This window comes from Rhipicephalus sanguineus, chromosome 1 (genome assembly GCF_013339695.2).
Source record: "Rhipicephalus sanguineus isolate Rsan-2018 chromosome 1, BIME_Rsan_1.4, whole genome shotgun sequence".
Classification (NCBI taxonomy): Eukaryota; Metazoa; Arthropoda; class Arachnida; order Ixodida; family Ixodidae; genus Rhipicephalus; species Rhipicephalus sanguineus.
Genome location: NC_051176.1, coordinates 135,077,499 through 135,104,243, shown reverse-complemented (window position 1 = coordinate 135,104,243; position 26,745 = coordinate 135,077,499). Strand labels below are relative to the sequence as shown.

Sequence of the window (26,745 nt, the reverse complement as noted above, 5' to 3'; positions counted from 1 at the left end):
TACACAAACATGTTTCTAAGGAAGGCAGCTACTGCCTTGACAAAGACAAGTCCTGCTGTCAAAACGTTGGCTCCAGCGACACTCCTAGTTCAAGGATTTTTGCATCTTTCAAGTAGCACTTTGCAAGCTCAATTTGCAATTCTTGCAATGATGCAAGCAGGAACATATAGCACCAAGTGCAATCAATTATTAAGCTGAGCTAAGCTGGATTAAAGAAAACAGCTACTACATGTATGAAGTGAACCAGAAAGTCGTGCTCTTCTAGTGAGCAAGGTTGATTTCCATTTGTTGACAGTGCTCAGTCATGACCCGAACAAATTTACTAGCTCGCAAGCGAACTTATACATACCATTTTGCCTTTAATTTCATGATGCTGTCTTGCAAGTAGCAATTTCGGAACACTTTTCTGGATATTTCAAAACACATGGTTTTGACAAGCTACAAGTGTGAAGTCGGTAAAACCCCTCAAATATCTTGATTAGCACCGTAGTTTCCTGGTTAATCACTTTAGAGTGCACAAGACCAGTCTCCTAGTTTCAATGGTTTCAAGTGACTTCCATTCTTTGAACTTTGCATGCAATTTAAAACAGGCTTTAAGCCACAGAAAATAGTCCAGCATGTGGGACTAGGTAAGCACGATCTATTTTCTCTGGACATTCACAAGGGCGGCTTTTACGGGAAAGCATCAAATGATGCCTTCTCAGCAAAACTACACCTGCTTTACACTCACGCTAATGGGAGCCCTAGGTGTTGATGTCCTTAATTCCTGGTCATGTAATATACCACTGTCACACGGACATTTTCAAAGTCCCTTGAACCAAAGATTGTTAACATCAAAGGATAAGGTGTGCCGAAGGAGATCTTGTTAAAAGGGGCTTTGAGTTGAGGGAGTCCGCGTTTGTCCAGAGGGTACACGACAGAAAGTTTGTTTTACACTGGAGTCAACAGAGTTAGTCTTAACTTACCTACTATAAAGCAAGTTGAATGTATGGACACTAAAAACCGTGCTGACAACCAAAATCTCCACCAAATATATGCCAGAAATGCCACACAGCCGGCCAGCAGTAGATTGGCGTCATTTGTGACTGTGATGACCTGCTGTGCATATCAAGGCATTTTTATTATATCTTTTTGTGCGTATTTATTTTTTACCTCGGCAGCCTCAGCCAAGGCAGCCTCAGCCAAGGCAGCCTCAGCCAAGGTGATCAAAACGGCAAGGAACCAACTGGCGGCACCAGTAGCATGACATCACCATTCTCTCGTGCGGGCAATGGGCTCTGGTTATATGACGATAAGATTACCGGCCGAGACAGAAGCTTCGGCAGAAACCATGTAGCAGTGACACATCTCCCTTGACGAATGTTCCTTTGAAACCATTATGCTCCTTAACTTCAAAAGACCTCTGGTATGCCCGTGTGACTTGTGTATAACATGACACTCAAAGCTTGTTATAATCAAATAGGTTATGACAAACTTATATATATGTAATGAAGCAACCACAATTTTCCCTTGAAATTCCCAAAGATACACATTCATTGAAAGGCCAACTCCGGCAATTTTTTGAGGTCTGTGGATCTCAACGAAGTTTGCTCGGTACATTCCTTTGCACACTTCCACCATTTATGCAAAATTGCAAGCTTCAGAGGTGCACACATTGCTTAATACCTCGAACCAACCACTTGACCTCTCATAATTACTGGCCACACTGCGTGCGACTCCCGTGACGTCTGCCTGAGCACAGCGATAAAAGTGACATAAGTGCCAGTGCAGGCGTTCACTGAGTGTCTGCTCTTCGCAGCTTTTGTCCTCTGTCTACATGCTTGCCTGGTCAACATACCTTGCCCGGTTTGTTCCCCCAAGTACATCACCAGGAGACAGTGCAGGTGTTGGGTTTCGAGTTTGCCCCTTTTTGCTAAATTAATATTTTCAAATTTGCTGGAAATTTCTACTATCAGGAGTGCAACAGGAGCATTTCAAGAACATAGAATCATCATTACCTAGACATAGTAAAAAAAAGAGAGAGAAAATCGCCAGAGTGGGCCAGGTCTTGCTTCAGACAAAGGTCTCCCTCAAGTGAATATACACCGAATCATTTTTAATTCAGAACTTAATTCAGGGATCATTCTGCACAAGTTAGTCTCAAATCTCATGGCCTAGGCAAAAAAATCAATGCACAAGTACTTTACAAAGACAGAGAACTGGACTGCTGTGCCAGCATGCTCACAAAATGGTAGCACAGTACAGGGGTGAGACGGCTGAAATCGATTTGGGAGCAGTTTTGGGAGCAGCAAAATTTCAATTTAGGAGCAGGAGAACCTTGTTTGGGAGCAGTTAGCGGCATTTATTATGTCGTTTTTGGAGCTTGAAAAAACAAATTTGTAGTAACTTGGAGGAACAAGCACATATTTTAATCGGCTTAGAATACACATAACATTCAAAGAGCCTTTGGAGAAAGCTTTTTTTAACAGATTATTGCCAGGTATGAACTACACTACCTTTTTACAAACCACGAAATTTATATAACCCTGGTAACAACATATGAAATAGATAAAAAAAAGTTTTTCCAAGTAGGTTCACTTTACATTTGAAAATAAGAAAAGAAAAAACATCACACTTCTCAAATAATAAAAAAAAATCCCGCTGTGATGGCTTTCGAGATAGCGCGCGCGCGCCAGTGATCGCGACCGCGCAAAGTTCAAAGTTGCTCCTCGCGCGACACTCCCCCCCCCCCCCCCCTCGCGTCTTCGTGTCTTTTAAGGCTTGTTAAAAACGGGCGGGGCGTTTCCTGTCTGCTTCGACGGCAGGCCTTCCGAGCGTGGTGATGTTATCGCATGCAGCCTCCGAGCGACGGCAATGGGCCGGCTCGTTTGCTTCGGCCGCGTAGGTCGCCTCTGCTCGCGTGCTTTTACCCGCTGTATAACATACAATTCGCGGGGGGGATCTTATCAATTTGGACTTCATACCGGAAGGACATGACGGCGACGGCAAGAACCCCTCGAGACTGTCCATATAATTGCTATCGCAATAAAAACTGATTGCACAAGAATTGTGTAGTCACATAGCAGTACGTCTTTGAACGGTCAATGAATGATTCCGACTAGCACGCGATTGCGGCGACGCCTTCGCGCGTAACATCAGGAAAGAACAAAAGCAGTATGGCCACCGACGAACGCGCCAGTATGACCACCCCCATAGGCGTGCGCACGAAGGGGGGGGGGGGGGCAAAGTCGATACCGCCCATACTTTGACTTAATCGGAAGGAGGGGCGCTGCGATTAATATTTGCCCTCCCTGAAGGGCGAACCCTCAGGAAGCTTTCGAATAGCGTACGCAAAGCTTTGCGTTGGCTTTTCCCACAACTGCGCATGCGTCGTACGCTAACCGCTTTCGGGCTCCCGTTAAGTGACGGAAATAGCGGGCCGCAAACGCTAACACTAACTTAGCGTACGCTATTCGAAAACTGCCTAAAATAAAGCGCCTTCAGCTATCTGCTCGGCTGCGCGGGTGGCGTAGCGTCAAGTGTACCGCACGCTTTTAATAGGTGATAATAAAAGCGCGCTGCGCCACCGTTTGCTGCCACCTCGTGAGGGACCGCCTTCAAAAATGCGTCGCGAGCGCCGAGAAACTTTACCCCTCGGACACTACACATATTTACAACCGCTCAGAGGCGATTATCACAGCACTATGGAAGCCTCTATTACAAAGGCGCATAGAAGGACACGCTTGGGCGCGTTAACGTGTTCTGCGAACGTATCCCTGGCGCTGCTTCTAAAGTTACGTTTTCCCACGCTGAAAGTGACGCGGGCTTGAAAATTCTTGATTATGGGGCCGTTTCGGCGCAGTTCGGCGCAATTTTTGCAATTTTTATGCTTTTGGAGCAGCTTGGCGCAGGAAAACGGAATCGTATAAAAAATGCGCAATATGCGCAGCTGTCTCACCCCTGACAGTACTGCAAATGCATACTAAAATTATAAAATGAAGCCATTCATCTGAGGCATTCGGTAGATGAAACATGATCCCTAAACGAGTGAAACCTGTCTTTGGCACAGAAACGGTTAATAGCTCTAACTTTAACCATTTCACTGCTGGCGTTTAAATTACAATGTTGCAATTGAACAACCAAGAAGACATATTCTTGGCCAATTACATTCTTATAGCACTGCAAAGCTCATCCTAAAAGAATGCAAGAGAAGGCAATGCATATCATTAGCGAATCCATCAACCTATGAAGGAAGACTATACTTTTGTACATTATATTACTCTTAATAGAAGTGCAATCAGTACAACAGAACCTCACCAATACATTTTTAGCGGCCCATGAAAAAAGAATTCACAATCCTAGAAAACCTGCCACCCAATAACGCTTATGGCAAGACCACTGGTTAAGCAAAAAGCTACTCTCTCACATTTGAAGTTTAACAGGAAGCCAACATTGAACAAACTACTGAATCTTTGCACAGTAAAAGCTCATTATCATTGCCTGGTGGTCAGATTAAGACCTGTTTTGCAGCCTCCAGCAGCAGCCACAAACAAAGCAAGAAAGCTGACAGGGCATACCTCTAGTGTTTTGCTGGGCAGGGAAGGTCTTTACCATGGGAAATGTAATGTCGGCTGAAAAGGCAAAAATGAAAAACTTGAACACCTGTCCACATCATTTTCAGCAGCATGGCCCATATGTTCACTGGGTTCATACTGCCATAGTAACTACTGCCCCTTTTTTTTTCTCTTCCTCTTCCACAATATCAAAGCTGCCCCTTCTATATAACATTTACGGCTGTATGCAAGCTATTACAAAAGTGCAAATAAAGCAATTTTCATCTATGCATATTTATTGATACAGCAAACTTCTTAATAATTCAAACTTGAGGGGACGCCAGAATTTTGTTCAAACTACCAGAACATTGAATTACCAGATGCAAGAATAACTATGGCTTTACGCAATGTATCACGAAAAGCAGAGGTGGCCAATTATCACCTGCATTGCAGCCATCTCAGTATTTTTATTTTCTGTTTTCTGTTCACATGCGTTTGAGCGCTTTGACAAGTTCAGGCAGGCATATGGCTTGAATTTTGACTGTTTTAAAAATATACGAGTACAAATCTTCAGCCAGAATGGACAAAGACAGATAAAAAGCAGTTTCAGTTTAGCACACACAATATGCGAGCAGGAGCAACATGGCAGATGCGCTGAAGGTATGAGAGATGCAGACATTTTCGCACGCAGGGGATGTGCATGCTACCGTAAAATCCTGAGCAAGCGCCCCTGCCCGAGCAAGCACTCCCCTCTCTTTTTCGGGAGATTTGAAATATGCGAAAATGACCGAGCAAGCCACCCCCTCCCCTTCCGCCATTTTCGCTGTTTCATTCACTGTTTTTATTCGCCCGACGAGGGCGAAAAACGACAGTGAATGCATGCGTATTCAAAAAGGCATTTCATTGGAAGCATGTGCGGCTGTTCCACTGCCATCTTGAATTTTGATCCGTGACCAAGCAAGGGCCCCACCCTCCAAATCTTATTGAATTATCTTGCACCGTAGGGGGGGCACTTGCTCGGGATTTTGCTGTAGTCCTTCGCACTTGCATTGCACCTGCTACAGCTGTTGTGTGCCTTGCCGACGGCTTCCGGATCTCAACCTCCCGAGAACAAGACAGACAAGATGGCCGCAATTGACAGCAGCATGGTGGTCATGGCATTTCCGCATTGCCCTTGATTCAGAGCTTATGTAAGTAGCTTGAGCCCGTTCGGGGACCAGGTGCAGTCGATTGTGATAGCTGCTAAGCCAGAGTACGCAAAACTCATGCTGTAGTTAGCTTACTGTTTGCCTTTGATGTCTACACTCTTTTAACAAAACCAGAAAACCAATTAGCCCAACCCACTACTCCTATAAGGTGTCGAAGAAGCTTGGCTCGTCTCGTGCCTTGACTTGTGTCGACCAATATCGGCTGTGGAAGTTTACTGCTTTGCCATTAGATGGCGCTATGCAACACCAAAACGGCAAGCTTGTTGATGTTCAGGTGCAGTCCAGGTTTCAGACGTCATGCACAGTAAACCAATGCTGTGGGAGACAGCCTCAACCATAATGTATGCAGCACACCACACATTGTACACGTACAGAATTGCACACGCTGGACTAAAACTGTCTAACAGTTCCGGTATGGATAAGCAAAAAGTATGAATTAACAGAATTAACGAAATGCTGCAGTCTTAATTAAGCAGCTTTTAGATGTATTGAAAACATAGCAGGCCAACTAAAAATTTTTAATTTGTTTCAATTAGTCGAGAGTATGAAATAGTATCAAAATCGTCGTGTGTGTACTGTATGTTCACTTGCACAACACTTCAATCCGATTTCATTATTGAGAGAGATATCTGGCATAAAATAAGTAAGAAAACTCACACTGGTTGTTGTCAAAGTATTTCTTTGGCAAAGCAGGGTAGACCTTGATGAGAGGAACAGAATGTTGTGGCTCCAGGTAGCCCTTCACTTTCTTGGCAGCCTTAAGGTTCTTGAGGTGGCCCTAGGATGATACCATAAGACCATTTAGAGCCTCAAACTAACGCCATATATATGGACAGCTTAAAACCACGGATATACTCAAAACCACTATATACTGATTAAGCTTAACTTACGTTTAAATAGTAGTACTGCCCTAAACATACAAAGTGTTCAAAGTATAAACGTGATGCAATAACGTGATGTAATAACGTGAAGTATAAGCGTGATGTATTCAAAGTATAAACGTCAATATAATCGTGATGTAAGGAACATTCGCTTAATAGATCACTGATCCTCTTTAGATTATACAAGTGAGTAAGTTAGGCACACAATTCTATATTTTAAAATACTTTACGAGGTAGAACTGTGAAAAAAAAAAAAAAAAAAAAAAGAGGCCATAGCCAGTCACCTTCTGCTGGAGTGCACCATGCATTGCCTTGATGAAAATCTTGTTGAGTGCCTTCTCCTCAGACTTCATGCCGCTGGTAGTGCACAGGCCGATGGTATGGCAGAAAGCATCCGGGTCCTATAGAAGAACACATTATATTAGGGGTGTGCAAATATTCGAGTTTCGAATTCAAATCAAATAGTTCCTAATCAAATAGTAATTCGATTCAACTTTCGAATGGCTAGTATTCGAGGTTTCGAATAATTCGACAGGATGAATATCTAAAACGCGACAAAGGCCAGTGGTGCAGTTTGGTTAGGGTAGGGTGGCTAAAACTAACGCTAATGTCGCCGTTCGTTAAACTTTCAATGACATCCTGGATCAAAAGCGAGCGCATGTTGATCTTAAAGGAGATTATGTCATTTTTGCACGTGGAAAAACACATGAGAAAACTGTACAGTCTTTCACAACTTCGCTCCCAATACGAAGGCATGAACTTCTTGCGTAGTTCGGCCGCATATGCCGCAAGCGCCGTAAAACGACCTGACGTCGGCCTGCGAAACCCTCGGGGATTGGCTTTACATGTAAAAATTTGTTCACGCTGGGCAGTCGCCACTGCCGCACCGCACCACTAGTTCAGAAGCTCCCATCGTTCTGGCGTGCAGTTAAAACGCTGCTGTGAACGGGCGCCTGAAGACTTTTGGGCCCGAAGCACCCATGGCGATGAAGCACAACATTACCGTTGGCAGTTGAGCCATGTTACGCGACCATAGGGGAAAAGAAAGACTAGCTACTGTACATCCCTCTGTTAGGAGGTTAGGAGTGGCGCTGCTGACTGGACTGGCAGCTCTTCTATCAACATGCCTGCACACCCATTAAAGCTGAAACAAAAACCACTCCCGAACAAGTGCGTAATGAAGCTGTCAACACGCCGTAGCGTCCCTGATTTTTCCTTTGTCTTGCCGTGACTGGCAGTACACATTTTGTGTAAGCATACTATTCGATATTCGATTCGATATTCGATATTTCTGGCTGCTATTCGGCACTATTAGATTCAAATTCGATTAGAGATTAAATTTCACTATTCGCACACCCCTACATTATATCAGTTACATCAGTGCCAATGAGAGTACGCTAACACTAGCAATAAGCACAATGAAAAAATTTATTAATGGCATATACTCACGAGAGCATCAAGGAAGTAAGTGTACACTGTGTCATAGTACTTCTCAACGAGACTCTGGCACTGTAAGGGCATAAAGAAAAGAAATAATGATAAGCTCACAGAAAGCAAGTTCAACTTTGATAAAACATTACAACCAAGGTTTCAAACAAAAAAAAAATGGGTTTGGTACAGTTTAAGTCCATTCCATTTCACTCCAGTGCAGTTCTGGTCTGGAGAAATTTTAATCTTTAAAAGTGAACCAGTTGAGTGCACTAAAATTTCTCTTCGATATTATTGCTATTGACATGCTATGCTGAAAAACTCCAGGCAGCAACGCTCAAGCAACTGCACTCTTAAGTTCACGAAGATTTGTATTTTGTAGTTTTTCACTGAATTTAGTTTTCATTTCCAATCAAGTGTTGTGCCAAACGCATGGCACATCCGCAAGTTTTGTCAGGAGGTGGAAGAAAATTATCCAGTGGCAGAATGGAAACAGCAATCGACATTTTTACATAAATATCAGTTAAATTCAGTGGAAACAGCTATTGCAGGCACAATCGCAAACATGGCCATATTCAGCATGTTGCGTGGCAAGAGTGTGCGGGCCTTCGTAGTCTCCAACCCCAAGGTCTCCCATTACCATGTTTCTCTCTATTGCTAATCATACCGAGATGGTGTAAAACAGACAATTATATCAATGCTAGCAAAATTTTCAAGCCAGGTGAAACGGGAGTGTTAGAAGAAAAATGACCATTGAATATAGATTGAAATAAAATAAAACAAAGTTTCGTGGAGTCTGTTCAGCAACAAAACTCTTTAATTTGTAGCACTTTAGATGTACACCCAATTTTGAACCAATTTGTTATGAACTGATAACCAATACTTTTTTTAGTTCAGGTTCAGTTCAGGCACGTTCCGAGAATGTAGGTTCGAGTGTGGGTTCAGTTTGGGTTTGGGTACGGTTTATGATTTGGGTTAGCCTCAATATCCTGATTACAACTTCCGAGTGTTAGTGCTTGTGCATGTATGTGTTATTGCACATGCATGTGTAGTATATGCAATAGTTGACATAACATACTTTTCGTAGCATCACTAAAAATTCTGGAGGTGCCTACAACTGTCAGTATTATGCAAGCTGACAGGAAAAACTTTTTTTTTAAAGTTTGTATTGGAATAAAGGGCCACTAAGTCATGTTGCACACAAGCAAAAAATGTTTTACCAGCTTTGTGTTGAACACTAAAAACACTGAAACTTTGCACAGCCCTTAGCTACTCAACATGCAGATACAGTAGAACCTCAGTGATATGTTTCCGAAAAAAACGTGGAAAATAAATGTAAGATCCGGGAAAACGTACGATCCGAATCGAGTAAAAATTGAGGCTGACAAGCCCATATTGAGGTGCAAGGACAAAAAACATTTATTTTGCAAAAACATGGAGGGACTCTTCGATTTTCGAACTCCTGGCATCTCGCTGGCAGCAAGAGGTCAGCCAGCTAGTTCCAGTCCCACGTCATGGTCACGTGTGTTGAAATCCCAAGACAACCCGAATATTGCAAAATCGAACTCTGGGACAACCAGCGTAAACGTAAAGAAATGCTACCGCCGTGTCAGCAGATGAAACTTTTCGCCTCATGAGCGTCGTTTCTGTCTGCATTGCCGTTTAGAAATATGGGGCTAGGTTTGCCGAAGAGCGGAAGTGATATACTCGAGCATACACATTTGGAATACGATCATGTACGTTCGCAAGATCACGCATGACTCGCCCCGTCTGTGAAGAAAACTGCCGCCCCGCTAAAGGCTTAACAAGCTCAACTCTTCGCAGTGCACGTAGCAATCGCGGTACAAAACGATACGTGAAATCTAGCGAAGGCGATAAGCGTCCCTGAAAGCGACAGCTGCTCGCAGCTATCGCATACTATGTCGCACACTTGCGCTGATCAGTTTGCGTCCTGTCTTAACCTTTCCTGTCCGCGGGAAAATAGGCCTTTTTTTTTTACTTTAGTATACAATTTTTCTACCGTCAGGCAAAACTGTTGATACTAAAATGTATGGTACTAATCTGTGGAACAAGGAATGCGCTTTCTAATGGCATTAAATTTGAAGCAAACATTACTAAAAGAATTTGCGAAAAGAAAGCTTTAATAGAAAATTTTTAACGAAAACGAGAGCACTCTGTAAATACATCAATGCTGCTTTGTACCAAGTGCACACAAAAATATTTCAAAATATACATTTTGGTCAAAAATATCATATTGAATACCCCTGAAAACGTTTCTACAGCGGTTATTTAAACAAAAAAGAAAACGTTCCCCAAAGTGGCTACAGTGCCACCGTGCAATGCAGCTATGTGATGCAGTGAAGCACAGGTTTGCGCAGCATGTCTTGCAGAAAACATTAATTTTCTGTTCTATTTTTGACTCAAGAATATATATCTATGCATATTCATTACTTGTGTCTCACATCTCGGTGATTATTTGTTAGGAATAGAACGGCACGAACAAGTCGACGGGTCAGATGAAATGCCGCGCGGCACTACGAAGCGCAGTGGCAAAGTCCACTGTGGATCGCCTTCTCGCGCTACACTCCACTCGCTGAGCAGCCGCCGGCAAGTGGTCCTGCCCAAAATACGTTGACGCCCTGCAGATAACAGCTGTGACCTTTAGAACACGCCGGATATCTTTAGAACGGAGCGGGGCCGCGACCAATCGGTTCGGAGATCAAAATGAAAGTTACCGGCGGATACCTGTTGACATTCCACGGCTGTTTGACACACTTTCGCTGTCTGTGCTGCTGTCCGATGAGTCAAAATCATCTTGCGAGTTTTTGCTACTCCCATCATAGAAAAATTATGAATCAGACTCGTCGGAATCCCCTGAAATTTGCGTTTCCGAGAGGCAAGTGCGCACAATGTTGAGGCCATCTTTGAAGCTACGAGCGTTCGGCCCTCTATACTTAACATGCAGTTCAAAGCCCTCGCCGAGGCGGAAAAGGTAAATAAAATTGCGAAACTAGAAAAACAGTGTCTGTTTTATGCGATGGACAATGTTAGTTGTCCGTAAGCGCTACTAACACGGCAGAATTTTAAGTTGAAAACCATCGATAGCGGACTATCGATGGGTATAGGCACGGACAGGAAAGTGTTAACTTGAGACATGCGCTGGTATGTTTGCTGCCACTCGTAATCGCACCATCTCGCACGGCGGAATGGGCTTTAAAAGATAATGCTCGGCGTAATGGCAACCGAAGCTGAAGTCCCCAAGCGCCCGCATTGCGATCCATCAAGTCCTCACAAAGATGGCGGTGAGCGCGCATTGTCTCGTTTTGGCGTCTGATAACCAGAAGCCTCCCAGATATCTTCCAGAACAAATTTTTTTCTGGCAGCTTCTGACGACCCGCCGGTAGGCAGAATTGTCCAGCCAGAGAAAAACTAATGCCGACTGGAATTTTGCCGGGCGGAGCAACCCGAAAAAGAACGCATTCCGAGAGATAAGTGTGGCGGAAATTATTGGCCATATTCACTGGGTACAATGGCGGCGTTGCTATGGTTACATGTCGCGGCGTGCTGTGCTGCGGCGGCAATGCGGCGGCATGTGTGTTTCCGTAGGTCTTGTACCGAACCGTGGAGGACTGGAGGAACAACAGCCTCCATCTTTTGGGCTGCATTGTTAGTTTCCCCGGCTGTTGTTGTAGCCGTGGGGTCTGAACAAAAGTGTGTGGAACGAGTGTGCATCTATTTACCGTGCTACGGATGAAGGATTTGCAATGCTCAGCAAGATCGTGCCAAGTGCTACAGAAAATACTTTTTTTTTTTTTTTGAAAGCCGTTTGAAGATTTTGACGGCCAACGTCGCCTTCGGGTCAGTGTGTGGTTGACAGAGAGCAGCGATCGAGCAATTCGGAAGAGACGCGGAGGGGACAATTGAGCATAGCAGAGAAAGCGTGGAGGGGGAAAGGCACTGCGGAGAAGCCACCGTCGCTGCGCGGCTGCTATCTGCCACTTCGCGCTTCACGTGTACACGACAAGGTCCTTTTTGCACACCTGAATGAGAGTTTCTGAGTACAAAACGTATCATACGACTGCAGTTTTCCATGGTGCGGAACATTGCTGTCGAATAATCGTATTTTCCGGGAACGTACCGGAACGTATTACACACAGCTGTATTGGGTTATTTGTAATTTTCGGGATTTCAAGCGTAGGAGCCGTAATAATAATAATATCTGGGGTTTAACGTCCCAAAACCACGATATGATTATGAGAGACGCCGTAGTGGAGGGCTCCGGAAATTTTGACCACCTGGGGTTCTTTAACGTGCACCTAAATCTAAGTACACGGGCCTCAGACATTTTCGCCTCCATCGAAAATGCAGCCGCCGTGGCCGGGATTCGATCCCGCGACCTTCGGGTCAGCAGTCGAGCGCCATAACCACTAGACCACCGTGGCGGGGCGAGCGTAGGAGCCGGGAAATTGTGCTAAGCGGGAACGTATCAACGAGGTTCTACTGTATTCAACATACAGAGTCTGCACATATCTTACACCAGTGTACAAATAATCGAACTTGGATGTTCACAGTGCCCGCTACGAAGCTTACATTTGAAACATTACATATTTTGCTATCAACTATAAAGCAAGAAAAATGATAACTCACGATAATATGCACAAAGGAACTAGTACATGCATTGAGAGTTTCACGCAATCAAACATTCTGAACATAGCATACTTTATACATAACCAGAGGACATTTTTTGAAGTTCAGGACTTCTGAGCTTCACACTCCTTGCTGAAGCGGGCTGGCAAAGTGGCCTCAACTGTCTCTGCCTTAGTTTTCTAGAAATGCAAGCAGTGCCCGGCTTTTATGGCCGCATGAAAGGGCCTTAAAAATTTTTCCAAAATCGAAGAAGGGTACGCAAAAAGTTCTGCTAACCATGCCATAGTTGCACCAAGATGCCCGTGACAACACACCACAATTAAAATTGAAAAAAACATTACCAAGGTTGGTTAAGAATTACTGCAATACCCTATCAACTGGGCAAGTTCACACATTTACAACACATCCTCTCACCTCTTCAGCAGCAGAACCAAGCTCTTCACAGAAGTTCAGCAAAGCCTGCTTAAATTCATCCTGTAAAGAAAGAAAAAAAAAGCAGCAAAATATGCACATTCAGTGCTAAACTAATGTGCAAGAAACCAAAGTATTTGGTACGCATTTTCCATAATAAAAATTAAATAAAACAAACCTCTGTAGTGTTTGAAGCAAACATTTGCCTGACATGCTCCACAAGCTGCTTGCAGAAGTCGCAGGTCAAGTCATCATTTGCTTTGGTGAGTGACGGGATCTGAAGCAGATATTAATTATATAACTGCACCACCTACAAAGACGACTACAAAAAAGACATGAAGCCCACTGTAGTGTGTATGAGCTAACGATGCAAAACCTGAATGGTCGGTAATGTAAACACATTGATAATGTAAGCACTTGAATTCTAGCAAGAATACTAAAAGTGAACTTGTCTAAGCCAGCTGCATAACATGCAAGAATGTTTCACATGAGGCCACTTTTCTCCAAGTAGTACAAAGACCACTATATGATCAATTTTTTTTTTCAAAACACCAATGTTAACACTGCACATGATAAGATGTGGGCCAGGATAATGGAAAAACTCCTTTTGCTTGAATGTGTTCTTTTACTATCATCAAATGCTCACAAGCTGCCATTTCTAGTGACACTTCAGAGTGCAAACAAAGCACAAAAAGAAAGGCATTGGAAGAGAATTGCTACCACAAGACCTTGGCCCAACACCCTAAATGCTATAAAAGCCACTGAAATACCCATTTTTTATAAAAAAGAAAAACATACGCTCAGTTTTGGCGGGTTCACAGACTTGCAACGGTCCACATACGCACAAAATTCTTCAGGGTCCTAAACAAAAAAAAAAAAGAGAGCAAGAGAAATGTTGGTGCATAAAGGTAGCTTCGTGAAATGCTACTTATCATAAGTCACTTCACATAATACACAATCACAGCAGGAGAATGTAGCATATACCATCACCACTATTTAAGCCTTTATGAATGAATGCATAGTGGAGTAGGCATTAAATGGACACTGTTACAATTCACTTCTTCAGTTTGAGTGTTATTTTGCCAACGAATAGTCAGTAAATTACAAGAAGTATAGAGGCACGAGCCCAAGTCGAGCACTGCAACAGGACCCTCAATGTGAAACTTGTTATTGAACAGTGGCTGAAACGCGAATGGCCGCAACACAAGATTTTTCATGAAAAGCTTTTCTTAGAACTCTGGAACCTTCAGTATTTTGTTGCAGTTTGCCTTTAACTAATCAGAATTGTGCTTGCTACAAGTCACTGAGTGACGCATGCCCCGCCATTATTTTACACAGATACTACCAAAAACATGCATCACAAAAGTATGCTGATTCAATGTCATGTGACAATGCCAAGTGAGGAATGCTTTCCAGTAATTAGTACTCACCAGTGATTGCAGGTACTTGAAGACTGATGGCAAGAAAACATTTACCAATGTAGAGCACTGCAAGAAATGCAATATACATGTGAGAACTTAAAAAAAAAGAAAAGCTGGTTCTAATAAAAGTTGTGTGCCTCGGGCAGCTATAGATAGCCAACCATTAAAGTTACCACTGCACCATCGGTGCACTAAAATGTACCATTCACTGCCAATTCCTGCAAATGTAAGTAATTTTTACAAGTCTCTAACACGTGAATGCTTAAAGGAGTAGCAATATTTCAACTCTACAAACGTGCACAGCACACTGCATTACACTGTACCTCAGGATTGGCTGTGCCAAGCCTTTCGTGGCAAACCTTCAGGACAGCAGACTTGACTCCTTCCTGTAATGCGAAATATGTACCATTTAATGGCAGTGAGTACAATCAACACAGGAGCAAGAGATGAGTAATAAAAGCTAGAGATATTATTTTAAGCTTACATTTCATAACTTAGAATGTTGAACAAAGAAAGAACGAAATCATAGACGCAGAATGTTGACTGTGGCAAGCATTCAAACTGATGTTTTGGGAAGCACCTACATACACATTCCATGCCCCACTGTATAAAGCGTCCAACAAATGTGAGCAAGGAGCCATGGTCATGACAAACTCTGTGGGAATCCATATTTCTTTTTTAAAAATACAGTATTGGAAGCTTGTTGAAAAATCAATGGTGTGACTGCACTTATACAAACAAAATCAACAGAACAGAACATAACATTTCATAAACAACACATTAAAAAAAAGATTACCAATATTGCAATACAGAATGCGAAGTGAACAAAAGAAATTGGAAGTCACTTTTAAGGTCATGTTCATTCACCAACTGCAAAAGCAGCAAAGGCGAAAATCTCCTAGTATTATAAAATTAGAACTTTTAGCAGACTTACCAAGTGAGAGAAAGAGAGAAAAAACTAAAAAAAAATGCAATTACCAAGGGTAATTTCTGGAACAGCTCCCTGGCATATTTCATGGCTGTTTTGCATTGAGTACATGTGGCCTCCTTCTTGGTGCTCAATGCTGATACTTCTTTTGTTAAAGGCAGGAAGATGCGAGACTGAACTGACTGAATTGTGAAAAGAGAAGGAAAATGCATTCAATAAAGCAATGCACTTGCAGATCTTTTTCATTTAAACCACTACTGTTGCAGTGGTTTTGGTTGTGTCTAACACAAAAACGAGCCCCTCAAAAAAAATTCCCCTTCTTTCGGTCATTACTGTTGTTGTACAAACACCAAAGTCAACAGCATGGAGTTTTTTTTCTGAGCTTTTAGTACCACAGTGCTATTTGTAAATTCAAATATATACTGAGTGATCCACTGCACAACAATTAAAGGAGTCCTGACACAAAAATTTTCGCCCCGTGTTTTTTTGCTGCAATGTGTTGCTGGGGGCCTGTTAGTCATAACAAGGCACATCGTTTGCTGCAGCGCGCGACAGATAATTAATTACAAGCTCCTCATTACCGACACAGCCTCGGTTTCGGTTTGACAGAGCTCCAAAAACGGCAAGCCGCAGGGTGCAACTATCACCACCTAGCGAGTGAAACGCTCGGTCACGTGAGTACACAGAACAGTGACTCATTTCCGCGCGGTCTGTCGTCGTCGGGCTCATCGTCGTCTGATGGCGACGATTTTCTTGTGGCGGGGATCGAAGGAATTTTCGACGTGGCGAATCACTTCATATTTGACCCGCTGGCGAGAAGCGATTCGTCGGGAAGCGCGTCAAAACAGAAATGGCGGCTACGACGTCATCGTAACTTGTACCGGCTGCAACGGTTACGTAGGGAAAGTAGGGGGGTCACCTCAGGTCACCTCCGAGGGTGTCAATGCACTAGGTGCGGCCTATAATGCTGGATCGCGCTCGCGAACTTCAAAATTCATATAAAATACCTTCCAAGCTTTATTCGCTGTCGATATTTTGCAGATGGTACACGCACGTACACGGGAATCGATCCAGCAGGCTATCTCGGCCGTGAAATTTTGTGTCAGTACCCCTTTAATACCAACATCTGACAACGACTTGCCAGCAACTGCTGCTATCAGTACAATTAGTTACCACAACAAAATCACAAGGAATGGCACAGCATTGGTCAATTGTCTACCTTCTTTTTCAACAATGTTTTATTTATTTATTTTTTTAGAAAATACTGAATGATGTTCAACCTCTATATTCAAATTCAGCTACCATGGAAAGAGCGAGCCCAGATAACTTAGGAAAAAGCAGATATTATGAGACTGACAAGAAACTACAACTGCTCAAGAAAAGACATGAGATGCTCAGGCTTCAATGGGAGAAGAACAGGCTTTTGACAACCCCCACAATACACATGCACCGTGAATGTTAGGGGTATTAACGTGAAGCATTATATGGGAAGCTTTCTGCCAGGTTACACAAGGTGCACATCCAACTCCATTCATGTGCATTCATCCAAATCCAAAGCCACCCCCACGCTCTTTTTTCAGACACAAACCATGCAGGTTGCACATGCCTTCTGCACACAAAAATGCACATGTACACTATATGAAAAAGCCAACACTGCAACACTCAACACATAAGCTACCATATAATGCTCCATACATTAATAAGTCCTCCAAATTTCGGCCAGCATTCTTTCCATATGCAGAAGTTTTTATTTTATTTTATTTTGCAGAGTGTCATCTATAGCCACTAGTCAAACCCCATTGATCATTGATGATGAACTTATTTTGATAACTGAAAAAAAAAAAATGACCACCTCTCTAGCACCAATAATTTTTTTTTGCTTACTGAATGCACTGCTTTCTATTAGCTATTTATGGCTGCACAACGAAAGTAGGCTGCCCAAACAGACTCAAGTCTGCTTATTATATTACTGGTATTCTTAATGAATGTGCAATGAAACACCCTAGGAGATTATGTACCACATGTTACGCTATCACATTAAAAAAAACAGGGGTTCTTCATTGGTGAAGTTCTACATGTGCCCAGGTATAATGCTGAATTTTTATCATGTTAGTATTTATTTTTGTTTTTATTTCTTATGTTTGCCGATTTATTCCTTGCATTTTAAAAGACATGTCTATTAAGCAGATCTTGCAAAAATAGCTGTTCATGCATGAGACACTATCGATAAGCTAAAACAACTGTGAAGTGCACTGTTAGTACTAATATTTTATTACAAAATTTTTCGTTGGAGTTACCTCTGTTTTGCTCTCTGCCTTGTCTGTGGCAGTCAACTGTTCATGAATACACTCATGCACTGTATTCAACTTTACAGTGCTTTTCTCAATCAAGCACTACAATCAAGAAAAATAGTGGCAATGTTATGAACAAATCTTGGCTGATCAGCACTTTAATTTTGATATTTTTTCAATGTGCCTTCTGGCCATGTCCACGATACTTGCCAGTAAGTTTTTCTCAAGTCTTCAGTTTCCTAGCTAGAAACAAATAAAAGACACATAATCCTCTCAAACAAGGACGAAATTTCCAGAATAAAAGCCTGCTTACATTCGTTTCCTGAAATACAGTCACCGAAAGACAGCGGTGCGCTTGAATGCGAGGTGCTTTTTTAAAGGGGCCCTGCAACACTTTTCGAGCATGCTCAAAAAGCGCTGCCGATCGGTAGTCGAGGCTCCCGAGAACACGCGAGCCAAATATTATAGCGATGCGCACGGCCTGGAATTTACAATAAATTCTCAAAGTCAGCTGAAAATCGCTCCCTCTTCTCTCGACAAATGATGTATTAGTCCGCAAAATATGACGCGATTGTCGGCCGTTCCACCATTGGCTGATGTTATAATCACGATAGCACCCTCATTTTTACTTTCGTTGTTAATTTTTAGTTCAATAAGTAGATAATATGTATGTTTATATTATGTTATCGCGTTAAAAACACCGAACAAACATTAATATTAGGACTTCCGGTCTCACCGACAGCTCGTCTGCTCGTAGTTGCGTGGTTCCGTTTTCTTCGCCATGCGCAGTGCCGAAAACGTGAATATTTCTGTGCTTTTGACCATCGCCGGTTGCCGTTGAGAGTGGCAGCCGTTCGAGTGTTGCCTCGTCAGCTGAGAACTGCATCGTCGGCACGTTCTCACGACCGACCGAGGCACGGGCGCAGCGTGTCTCCGATAACAATGCTGGCGTCCGGTAATGGCGGCGCTTCGGGGTCGTCTACCAGTGCCGTCTTACGAGGCGGTGTATCGGAGTATGGGCCGAAACCGATCTCAGCTGTCATTCGTTCCAAACGAGCGCGCACGTTTGCTTCCATGGTTGGCAGAGCGATGAAAACACTACGGCGTTCGAGGTGCACATCCAACATTACCAAACCGACGCGCAGTTTTCAAGCACGCGCGATACACAGCGCGATCGACTCCGCTCGACGAGAAGACGCAAGCCGACCGGAAGTGGCGGCACAGACCACGTGGTTGCGCCGAGACGCCAGAGAGAAAAAAATGAAAAAAATGCCGCCGGCGCTGACGTCGCCTCCTCGCACCTCCGCCCTCCTTCCCTCCCCTCATGCCGCGCGCAGCTTTCCGCACGCTCGCTGCGTTGAGTTGAGAGAGAAAGCTGCGGAACGTGATCTCTATAATTTGGTAACACCACTTAGACTTGACGGATTCGAAAAATTTTTGTGGCATATGGCTCGTGAAGAGTCATACGTCAATAATGGGACTATTCCAATATAACAAAGAAAGGTGTTGCAGGGCCCCTTTAAAGTGGTGTTGCTAGAGTGACATACCACTTAGTTTAGAATAAAACACTCCAGCAGCCACTTACCGCTATGAAGACTTTGTGCTGCAGTAGATTCTGAAGCTTCCTGGTAACGAAGTCGGGATTGCATAGACCAGCAATTGTGCACACTTGGTCTGGGTCCTGATAGATTATGAAGAAAAGAAGTACATGTGCTCCTTTTTGACAATTTTTAAATTTTATACAAGTTTCTGATCCCACACTAGGCAACCATAAAAGGAGAAAAGCAACATTTTAAAAAATTATAAAAGGTGAAGCAGCTGCAACTTGGAGCAACAACCACATTGAGTGAAATGGTCATACAGGCCAGCTGCAGAATGTATGAAAAGCCTTTCCCTTCTGGTGAAGAAAAAAAAAAATCTAGATCTGTCCAGTACCAATGGTGTAAACATTACTGCCCCCTTCTATTTAATGTGAGGCATATTTTTCATGTCATTTACACTTTCCATAATTTGTTCTGTTCATTCTTGTTACTTTTTCCTGTTTTGTTGTTGCCCTACACCACATATGCTTAAAAAGACAAAATGCAAGCTTGACATTCAAAGTCAAATCAAAGACCTCATAAGGATTTACCAAAGCCATAAAACTTATGTGTGTTAATCTGCACTCACAGACAATCTTATTTAACAGCAAAGGGAAAGATACTGAGGCACAGCGAAGGCATGAGAGCGTTCCTTAAGATGTTTCTAGCATTTCATTTGCTGGAGCTTGATGCAGCAACATGTACACAGAAGCTCAGCTTCTGTAGATTTTCCCTTCATTACCACACAAAATTAGGCTGTCCACAAGAAGCAACTAACACCAGTGTTGACCCACTTACCATCCTCGAAACAAGGATGTCGATCAGATCAGGAATGAAACTGTCGACCACTTCCTTGCACTGCAACGTGAAAAAAAAAAGTTAGAAAGGCAAAACGCAAAGCAGTAACAAACAGTACAAACCATTTCACTAATAAATCCAATTGGTATGAGGGCACAGCTGCCTTCAAGCACTTCTCTTAGCTCCTCCTGTAAGAGAAATGCAACAATGTTTCAGCACAGTTAACATGTAAATGGCTTTTGCATCCGCAGAAGCAGAACACAGAGGTCCGAGAAGGAAATTACCTGAGTTTCATTGCTGAGGAGCTGGTCTCTTGCTTCTTTAACCATTTCCTTGCAGATGTTGCACACACCGCTCTGTAAACGAAGCAATAATTTCCAGGTTTAAGTGCTGCCGATGACTAAAGTTGTGAAGTTACCTTGTCCATGGGAACTTCGAGCTTTTCCCAAATCATCTCTATGCACGGTTTCACAGTTTTGCATGATGACGCTACCCACAGGTCTTGGCATGATGTGCTCAATGTCTGGCAAACTTTCTCTGATGGCTTGGCTATGGGAACTGCAGTGCTTACTAAAATCAGAAAATAAGAAAAAACTTCACTCTACCATCTGTTCTATTAAAGCACAATATGCCAACTTTGATGAACAACAACGTTAACTGCAATACAGAATAAAACAATAAATGTTTTAAAATAACTAAAATATCACCAAAACAATATAAGCAAGCTACAAGAGACAACCTGTGTTGTATGTTCAGTTTGAAAAAAGGAAAAATTTAGAAAAGGTAGGTTGAACGATCTGAAATTCAAAAAAAGTAAAATATGAATGCTTGATCCATTCTTTTGAATGTGTTGTTGGACGACCAAGTTTCAATTCAAGATGTCGAACCAAACCCGAACAGATATTCTGGGAACATGTCTAAACATAAACCACACCTGTACCAAGAAAAATAAAACCTTTGGGCACGAGGACATGCAGTGCCAATATCTGATGGTAGTGCATCTTTCCAGCAATTGGTACCAGCGTTTGTTTCTATTATTCTTTATCAGTTTATTTATTTGACTTTTTGCTGATACACACTTATTTTCTTTTTCACGATCACTTGTGAAAGTTAGCACAATTCTGCCCGTTTGAAATGGAGAATGAAAAGATAGAAATTAATTTCACAACAAATTGAAATTTCTGAGTAGCTAACAAAATCTTTCCCTAATAAAATTTGCTAAAATATTCTCAAGTTAAAACTGTGAAACGGATACCAATAACCACTAAAAATATATGTCAGGTACACCTTCATTGGTTATCAGTGTCAATTTCACAGTTATAGCAAAATAATATTTTTACCTGGAGAATACTTATTATTTCATCCACATCAACATGTTTGCACTTATATATAGTATGATGCCACTGACTCAACAAGCACTGCATTCTGCACTATGCTGCTCTTCATTTTATCATCAATTTCGATGCGATTGCACTTTAGACGTAATAATTCAATGTCACATGTGGTGTACATGTATAAAATTATGCAAAGAGTTTTGCTGCCAAGCAGACTAATAATAATAATAATATCTGGGGTTTAACATCCCAAAACCACGATAGGATTAAGCAGACTAAACAAAACTTGTCATTTTGCTTCAACTGATATTCGACAGTCCTTTTTCTTTAAAGGGACTGTCTACCGTCCTTCATCGCTTTTCTGTTTTGTATCGCAATAGAAAGCGTACCGCCTGAAGTGTCCAACCTTGCAGCGGTTTCTCTAGAAAGTGAGTAGAAATTTTTAAAACAGAATTTTTCGATCTGCGTTCGGTTTTCTTCCATTGGCGTGAAACATGCCCATAACATGCCAGGTAGTAACCGCGGAGCCGAACCATGAGAGTGAAATAACTAGAAGAATAAGGATGGGATGGGGCTCATTTGGCAAGCATTATCAAATCATGAATAGTAGTCTACCACTATCTCTCAAGAGGAAGGTATATAACAGCTGCATCTTACCGGTACTTACCTACGGAGCAGAAACCTGGAGACTTACAAAGAGGGTTCAACTTAAATTGAGGACGACGCAGCGAGCGATGGAAAGGAAAATGATAGGTGTAACCTTAAGAGACAGGAAGAGAGCAGAGTGGGTCAGGGAACAAACGGGGGTTAAGGATATCATAGTTGAAATTAAGAAGAAGAAATGGATGTGGGCCAGCCACGTAGCACGTCGGCAGGATAACCGGTGGTCATTAAGGGTAACTGACTGGATTCCAAGAGAGGGCAAACGCGTGAGGGGAAGACAGAAAATTAGGTGGGTAGATGAGATTAAGAAGTTTGCAGGTATAACGTGGCAACAGAAAGCACAGGACCGGGTTGATTGGCGGAACATGGGAGAGGCCTTTGCCCTGCAGTGGGCGTAGACAGGCTGATGATGATGATGATGATGATGCCCATAACACTGGTTGGTGGACGCAATGAAGATTGTAGTGCCGGTAAAAATTAAAACCGAAAGCCCATGTGATTTCTGTAGGATTATTGGATTTTCGCTGAACACTATTGTAATAAATGTAACAGTCGTTTCCAGCGCGCTAGCGGTTAAATGAAGCCTTATTATACGATTACATAACACTTGTTTTGCTGTAATGGCAGTGCGTTTATTTTAGCACTGCTGCCGCAATCCAAGCCAAGTCGATTCATCAAAAAGAGACAGTAAATGCACGCCTTCACAGTGCAGCACATGTGAGACATCCTAATAACAATACAGCGGAACAGTACGACCAGCGCAGAGAGCCGCATGACATAGCGCATGAGTTGAAGCAGATGAAATTGAAGACTGCGCCGCGAGCAGTGCCACCGGGCGCCTTTTTGGATGCGTGAGAAAAAAAAAGCAAGAAAATGCTCTCTGACACAACCGAAAGCTGCCCCATGAGCTGTCCCATAGACGAATTCCACCGGACATACGTCACGAAAATGCGGTGGTGCTGTAGTCGGGCGTTTAGTTTCGCGCAGTAGGCAAAAGCCGCTGTGCTTGCCCCAGTTCCTGCCGTGTTTTCGCTGGCGCGTGCGCTGTTTGCCTTGTGTAACGAAGAAAAAACGGTGTACCGACAAGCTGCGTTGCGATTACTTGCGGAGGAAGACACGAAAGAGGCAGAATAACGTTCTGTCCCTTTTTTTTTACAAAGACCGTCGCAAAAAATTGGCCGCAGCTGTTAAACACATGAACTTGTCTGCGACGCCGGCTCATAGGTTGTGTGACAAAATTTGAGCGGTTTGTGCGGCTCGTTTTACCCAACGAAAACAATTAGCTTTGTCAAAAGTGTGCCATTGTATTGTCCCGCAAGGCATTTTTTTGGCATAGCCTTGTGTGGAGCCATTGGAAGCATGTTTACCTACGTAAGCGGTGTGCAAGCTTTCTAATAAGCGGAGAATTCATCACGACTGAACGATGTGGAAGTCAGAGGGGTAAAAAGGATTTTGTAGTATTCGCGTGAACTAATGGTGTGGCTCAGTTCATTAACGATCGAAAGCACGACTTCAGCTGCACTTTTCCAAATTGTATGCGGCTGCGATGACAGACGCAGCACAAGTGCATTGGACACGGCTGTTCTGGCTGCGATACACATTAAGACATTTCCTTGCCTGTCATACTCCACAAGCGAACTGCAAGCGTGAAATGTTCAGAGTCTGCAGGCTGTGGGCCTTCGCGGTCTTGACTTCAGCGTACGGTTAGAGCCGTGACCCGTGGTTGGCGAACCTGACAGATGTTTAACAGCCTTGTCCATGACATGTAGTAATTGCTTAATACGTTATCGCGGCTGTATCGCTGATTAAAGTGTCACCGAAATAGCCCTTCACGTTGAGTAACTAACCCGGCAAATTTGTTTATGTGCGAGGGTCTACCGTAACCATTATGGACCTGTTCGTAATGTTACTCCGCGCATCTCCTTATAGCAGCAAAGCGCGTCTTGCGTGGCTAAGAGGTCCGCTCTTGCATTAGTTACCAAATTAAAATGTACAAGTCTGACCTAGACTACAGTAACGTCGATGGCATTTCGCAAATCAGTCACATTCGTGGCGTCAAGATACCTGATGTTATGGTGAGGACCGTGAGGTCGTAAGCAGTAGTGTTGCACGTCAACGTTGTTTTTATATATTCATTTCAGAATCTTTGTTGGGGCCACAAAAACTCCCTCTGTCGCGGCCGTCCCTTGTAAACACGCGGGAGGCGCGCCGACGCGAGGTGCTCGGAGGCAGCTTTGCAGCTGCTGTGCCAGTTGTCACGTGATCATAGAGGGCGGAGGCGAGCTCTGGGCTGGACGCAGCCTACGCGCCGCGACGTCGCTACAAGCGCCTCAGCATGTCGACGGCACCTACCACTGTTTACAAACATGGACTAGGTCTATACGTTTGTTTTTAAGCAATATGAGTCTACCTGCGAGGATTTCTTGTCCTACCAGTAGATTGACCGCATCGCTGCTGGGTGAGGCTAGCGGTCATTCTTTCACGATTTTCAACATCAAATTAAAAATGCAATTCCTTTCTTATGGGGCAAAAGCGTGCTTGTTGCCGCCGATGTGACAAACGAGCTTTTCATTTTCACCACAATCAGAAAAATTTTTCGGAGAGGTAGACAGTCCCTTTAAAATTTTTATTCGACCTGGCTTGACAAATTTCGCTATTCGAACTTGCGTACAAAATTCTACTGTTTCACCCATTCAAGCATGATCAGCAATAACGTGTGAAAGAGAGACCCCACAGATGAACGCATGAAAAAGATGCAAATGCTTGCCACGAAACACAGTGCTCATAAGAAGGCTATGTTTGCAAGTATGCTTGTGGTAGCTATATTCCCTAAATAAAAACGTTGATCGCTTTTGCAACTCTGTAACAGGTCGACTCCTTCCACCTCCATTATTCCCTCCACCCACTGTCCATTCCCCATAAAATATCTTTGCTATGCCTATATAACAAGTACATCTACAGTAACAAAATATCGTCATTACACCTTGAACGGCCCCTTTACACGTCACACAGGCTACATTATCACCTCAGCTTCACGTGCATCGATGGTAACACAAATGCATTTAACACATCAGCACTACCACAAGGCATCCACATGTGGAATAACCTTCCTGATGATATCGCCTCTGATAATAACCCTAACACATTTCGACATGAACTTGAGATGCATTTTCTTACAATAGTGTCGCAAGATTGTTTTATCGTTCAAATTTCAAGATCAGTTTATTTTTATGAAGTGTTGCGTTTTCTTTTCTCCAACGCACTGTAATTTGCTGCTTTACATGCTATTTAATTTTGGTGACGTACTGCATTGTTAATTTTGTTGCACTGTATTCTTCTTGGTTGTTATTCACTTGCATTGCAACTCTGTCCCTTACAAGTTTACTTGTGATTTCATTGTAACCCCCCTCACTCAATGCCTTTTGGCCTGTAAGGAATTTTTCAATAAAATAAATATGTATCTGACAGCTACAGTAAACAGTGATACAAGTTCTGCTCAGTGCCATGCATGCCATAGAAGATTTGCTAAAAGAAGCTTAAGAAAATGAAGAGAGGCTATTCTTTTTGCCCAACATTGCTTCCTTGAGGCAATTGCAACATAATTATGTTTTAGATTGTACATTATTGGGATGAAACTGCAAAATGAAGCTTTATACTTTTGGTGGACTGGAGAGTGATACAAATGGGAAGCACTCACACAAAGGGCTATACAGATGTTCTAATTTTGTCATCAAAATGGTACTTTGTATTTCTCTGCATATACTGTCACATATAACATAGCCAAATGCAGTGCAAGACTCTAAAAGCTATTTTAAGTAAGCAATTAGCACAACATTTAACAAAAGATATACTGGACACCCCAGACAGTTGCTTCTGACAGCATCAGTGGTGACCTTTAAACACACTTTCAAGAAGCATGAACACTAGTCACCAATATCTCAAGACAATATATTGAACTACAATAAATTCTAGCATAACATGGTTATTTCCTTCAATAAAAATAAAACAAAAAGATGTTACACTGCAGCTTTGAAAACTTCATAGCAGGACATAAGTTAAACCCAGTCGCTCATGGCAATAAGGATGTTGCGTCTGTAGTTCCCAAGATCATAACGCTACGCTGCACACATGGTTCTGCTTATTCAAAACAAGCCTAACCATCAATGATCATGCCAGCTTTCACTCCCACCCACTGCTAATCCTGTATGGCAAAAAGAGAAGAAAAGAAGACGCGAAATGTGTCCCATAAAACCCAAATTCCTAGATTTTAGAAACCATACAATGCCACCCGAAATGCACATTCAAGCAGGAGCATACAGAAAAATACCCTTGCAAAGGAAAACATTCGTAGCATGAGCAGCCTATGAAGGATTGACACAAAAGCATGACAGTAAGCTAAACATTTTGACATAATTACCTGTCTGGTTTGGTTAATTAATTAGGACACTCATATGGCTGATTGGAGCCATTTGAAAGTCCTAATTCCAAACATGAAAGTGCAACTGACACCACTTGAGGACAATAACTAAACAAGCCCTCCTCTGTCAGTGAGGTAAGAAAATGCCAGTGTCTACAGTCAACTGCCGATTTTTCGGACGCCCGATTTTCCGGACATGCTCGAAA

The 26,745-nt window shown here is 42.8% G+C and overlaps 1 protein-coding gene across 9 annotated transcripts in view; it reads right to left on the bottom strand.

Annotated features, from left to right (window-relative positions):
- LOC119398702 (uncharacterized) overlaps nt 1–26,745 on the bottom strand; it is a 119,118-nt gene that overhangs the window by 85,902 nt on the left and 6,471 nt on the right. For all 9 annotated transcript variants that reach the window (XM_049416610.1, XM_049416612.1, XM_049416632.1 and 6 more), the window contains exons 2-16: nt 20,544–20,695; nt 20,410–20,481; nt 20,248–20,313; nt 20,126–20,185; nt 19,333–19,428; nt 15,507–15,638; nt 14,852–14,914; nt 14,538–14,594; nt 13,906–13,968; nt 13,286–13,384; nt 13,111–13,170; nt 8,071–8,130; nt 6,906–7,022; nt 6,398–6,518; nt 4,557–4,610 (exon numbers count right to left, since the gene is read on the bottom strand). In XM_049416610.1, coding sequence (XP_049272567.1) covers nt 4,557–4,610; nt 6,398–6,518; nt 6,906–7,022; nt 8,071–8,130; nt 13,111–13,170; nt 13,286–13,384; nt 13,906–13,968; nt 14,538–14,594; nt 14,852–14,914; nt 15,507–15,638; nt 19,333–19,428; nt 20,126–20,185; nt 20,248–20,313; nt 20,410–20,481; nt 20,544–20,695 — 1,272 coding nt within the window. The remainder of the gene's footprint in view (nt 1–4,556; nt 4,611–6,397; nt 6,519–6,905; nt 7,023–8,070; nt 8,131–13,110; nt 13,171–13,285; nt 13,385–13,905; nt 13,969–14,537; nt 14,595–14,851; nt 14,915–15,506; nt 15,639–19,332; nt 19,429–20,125; nt 20,186–20,247; nt 20,314–20,409; nt 20,482–20,543; nt 20,696–26,745) is intronic.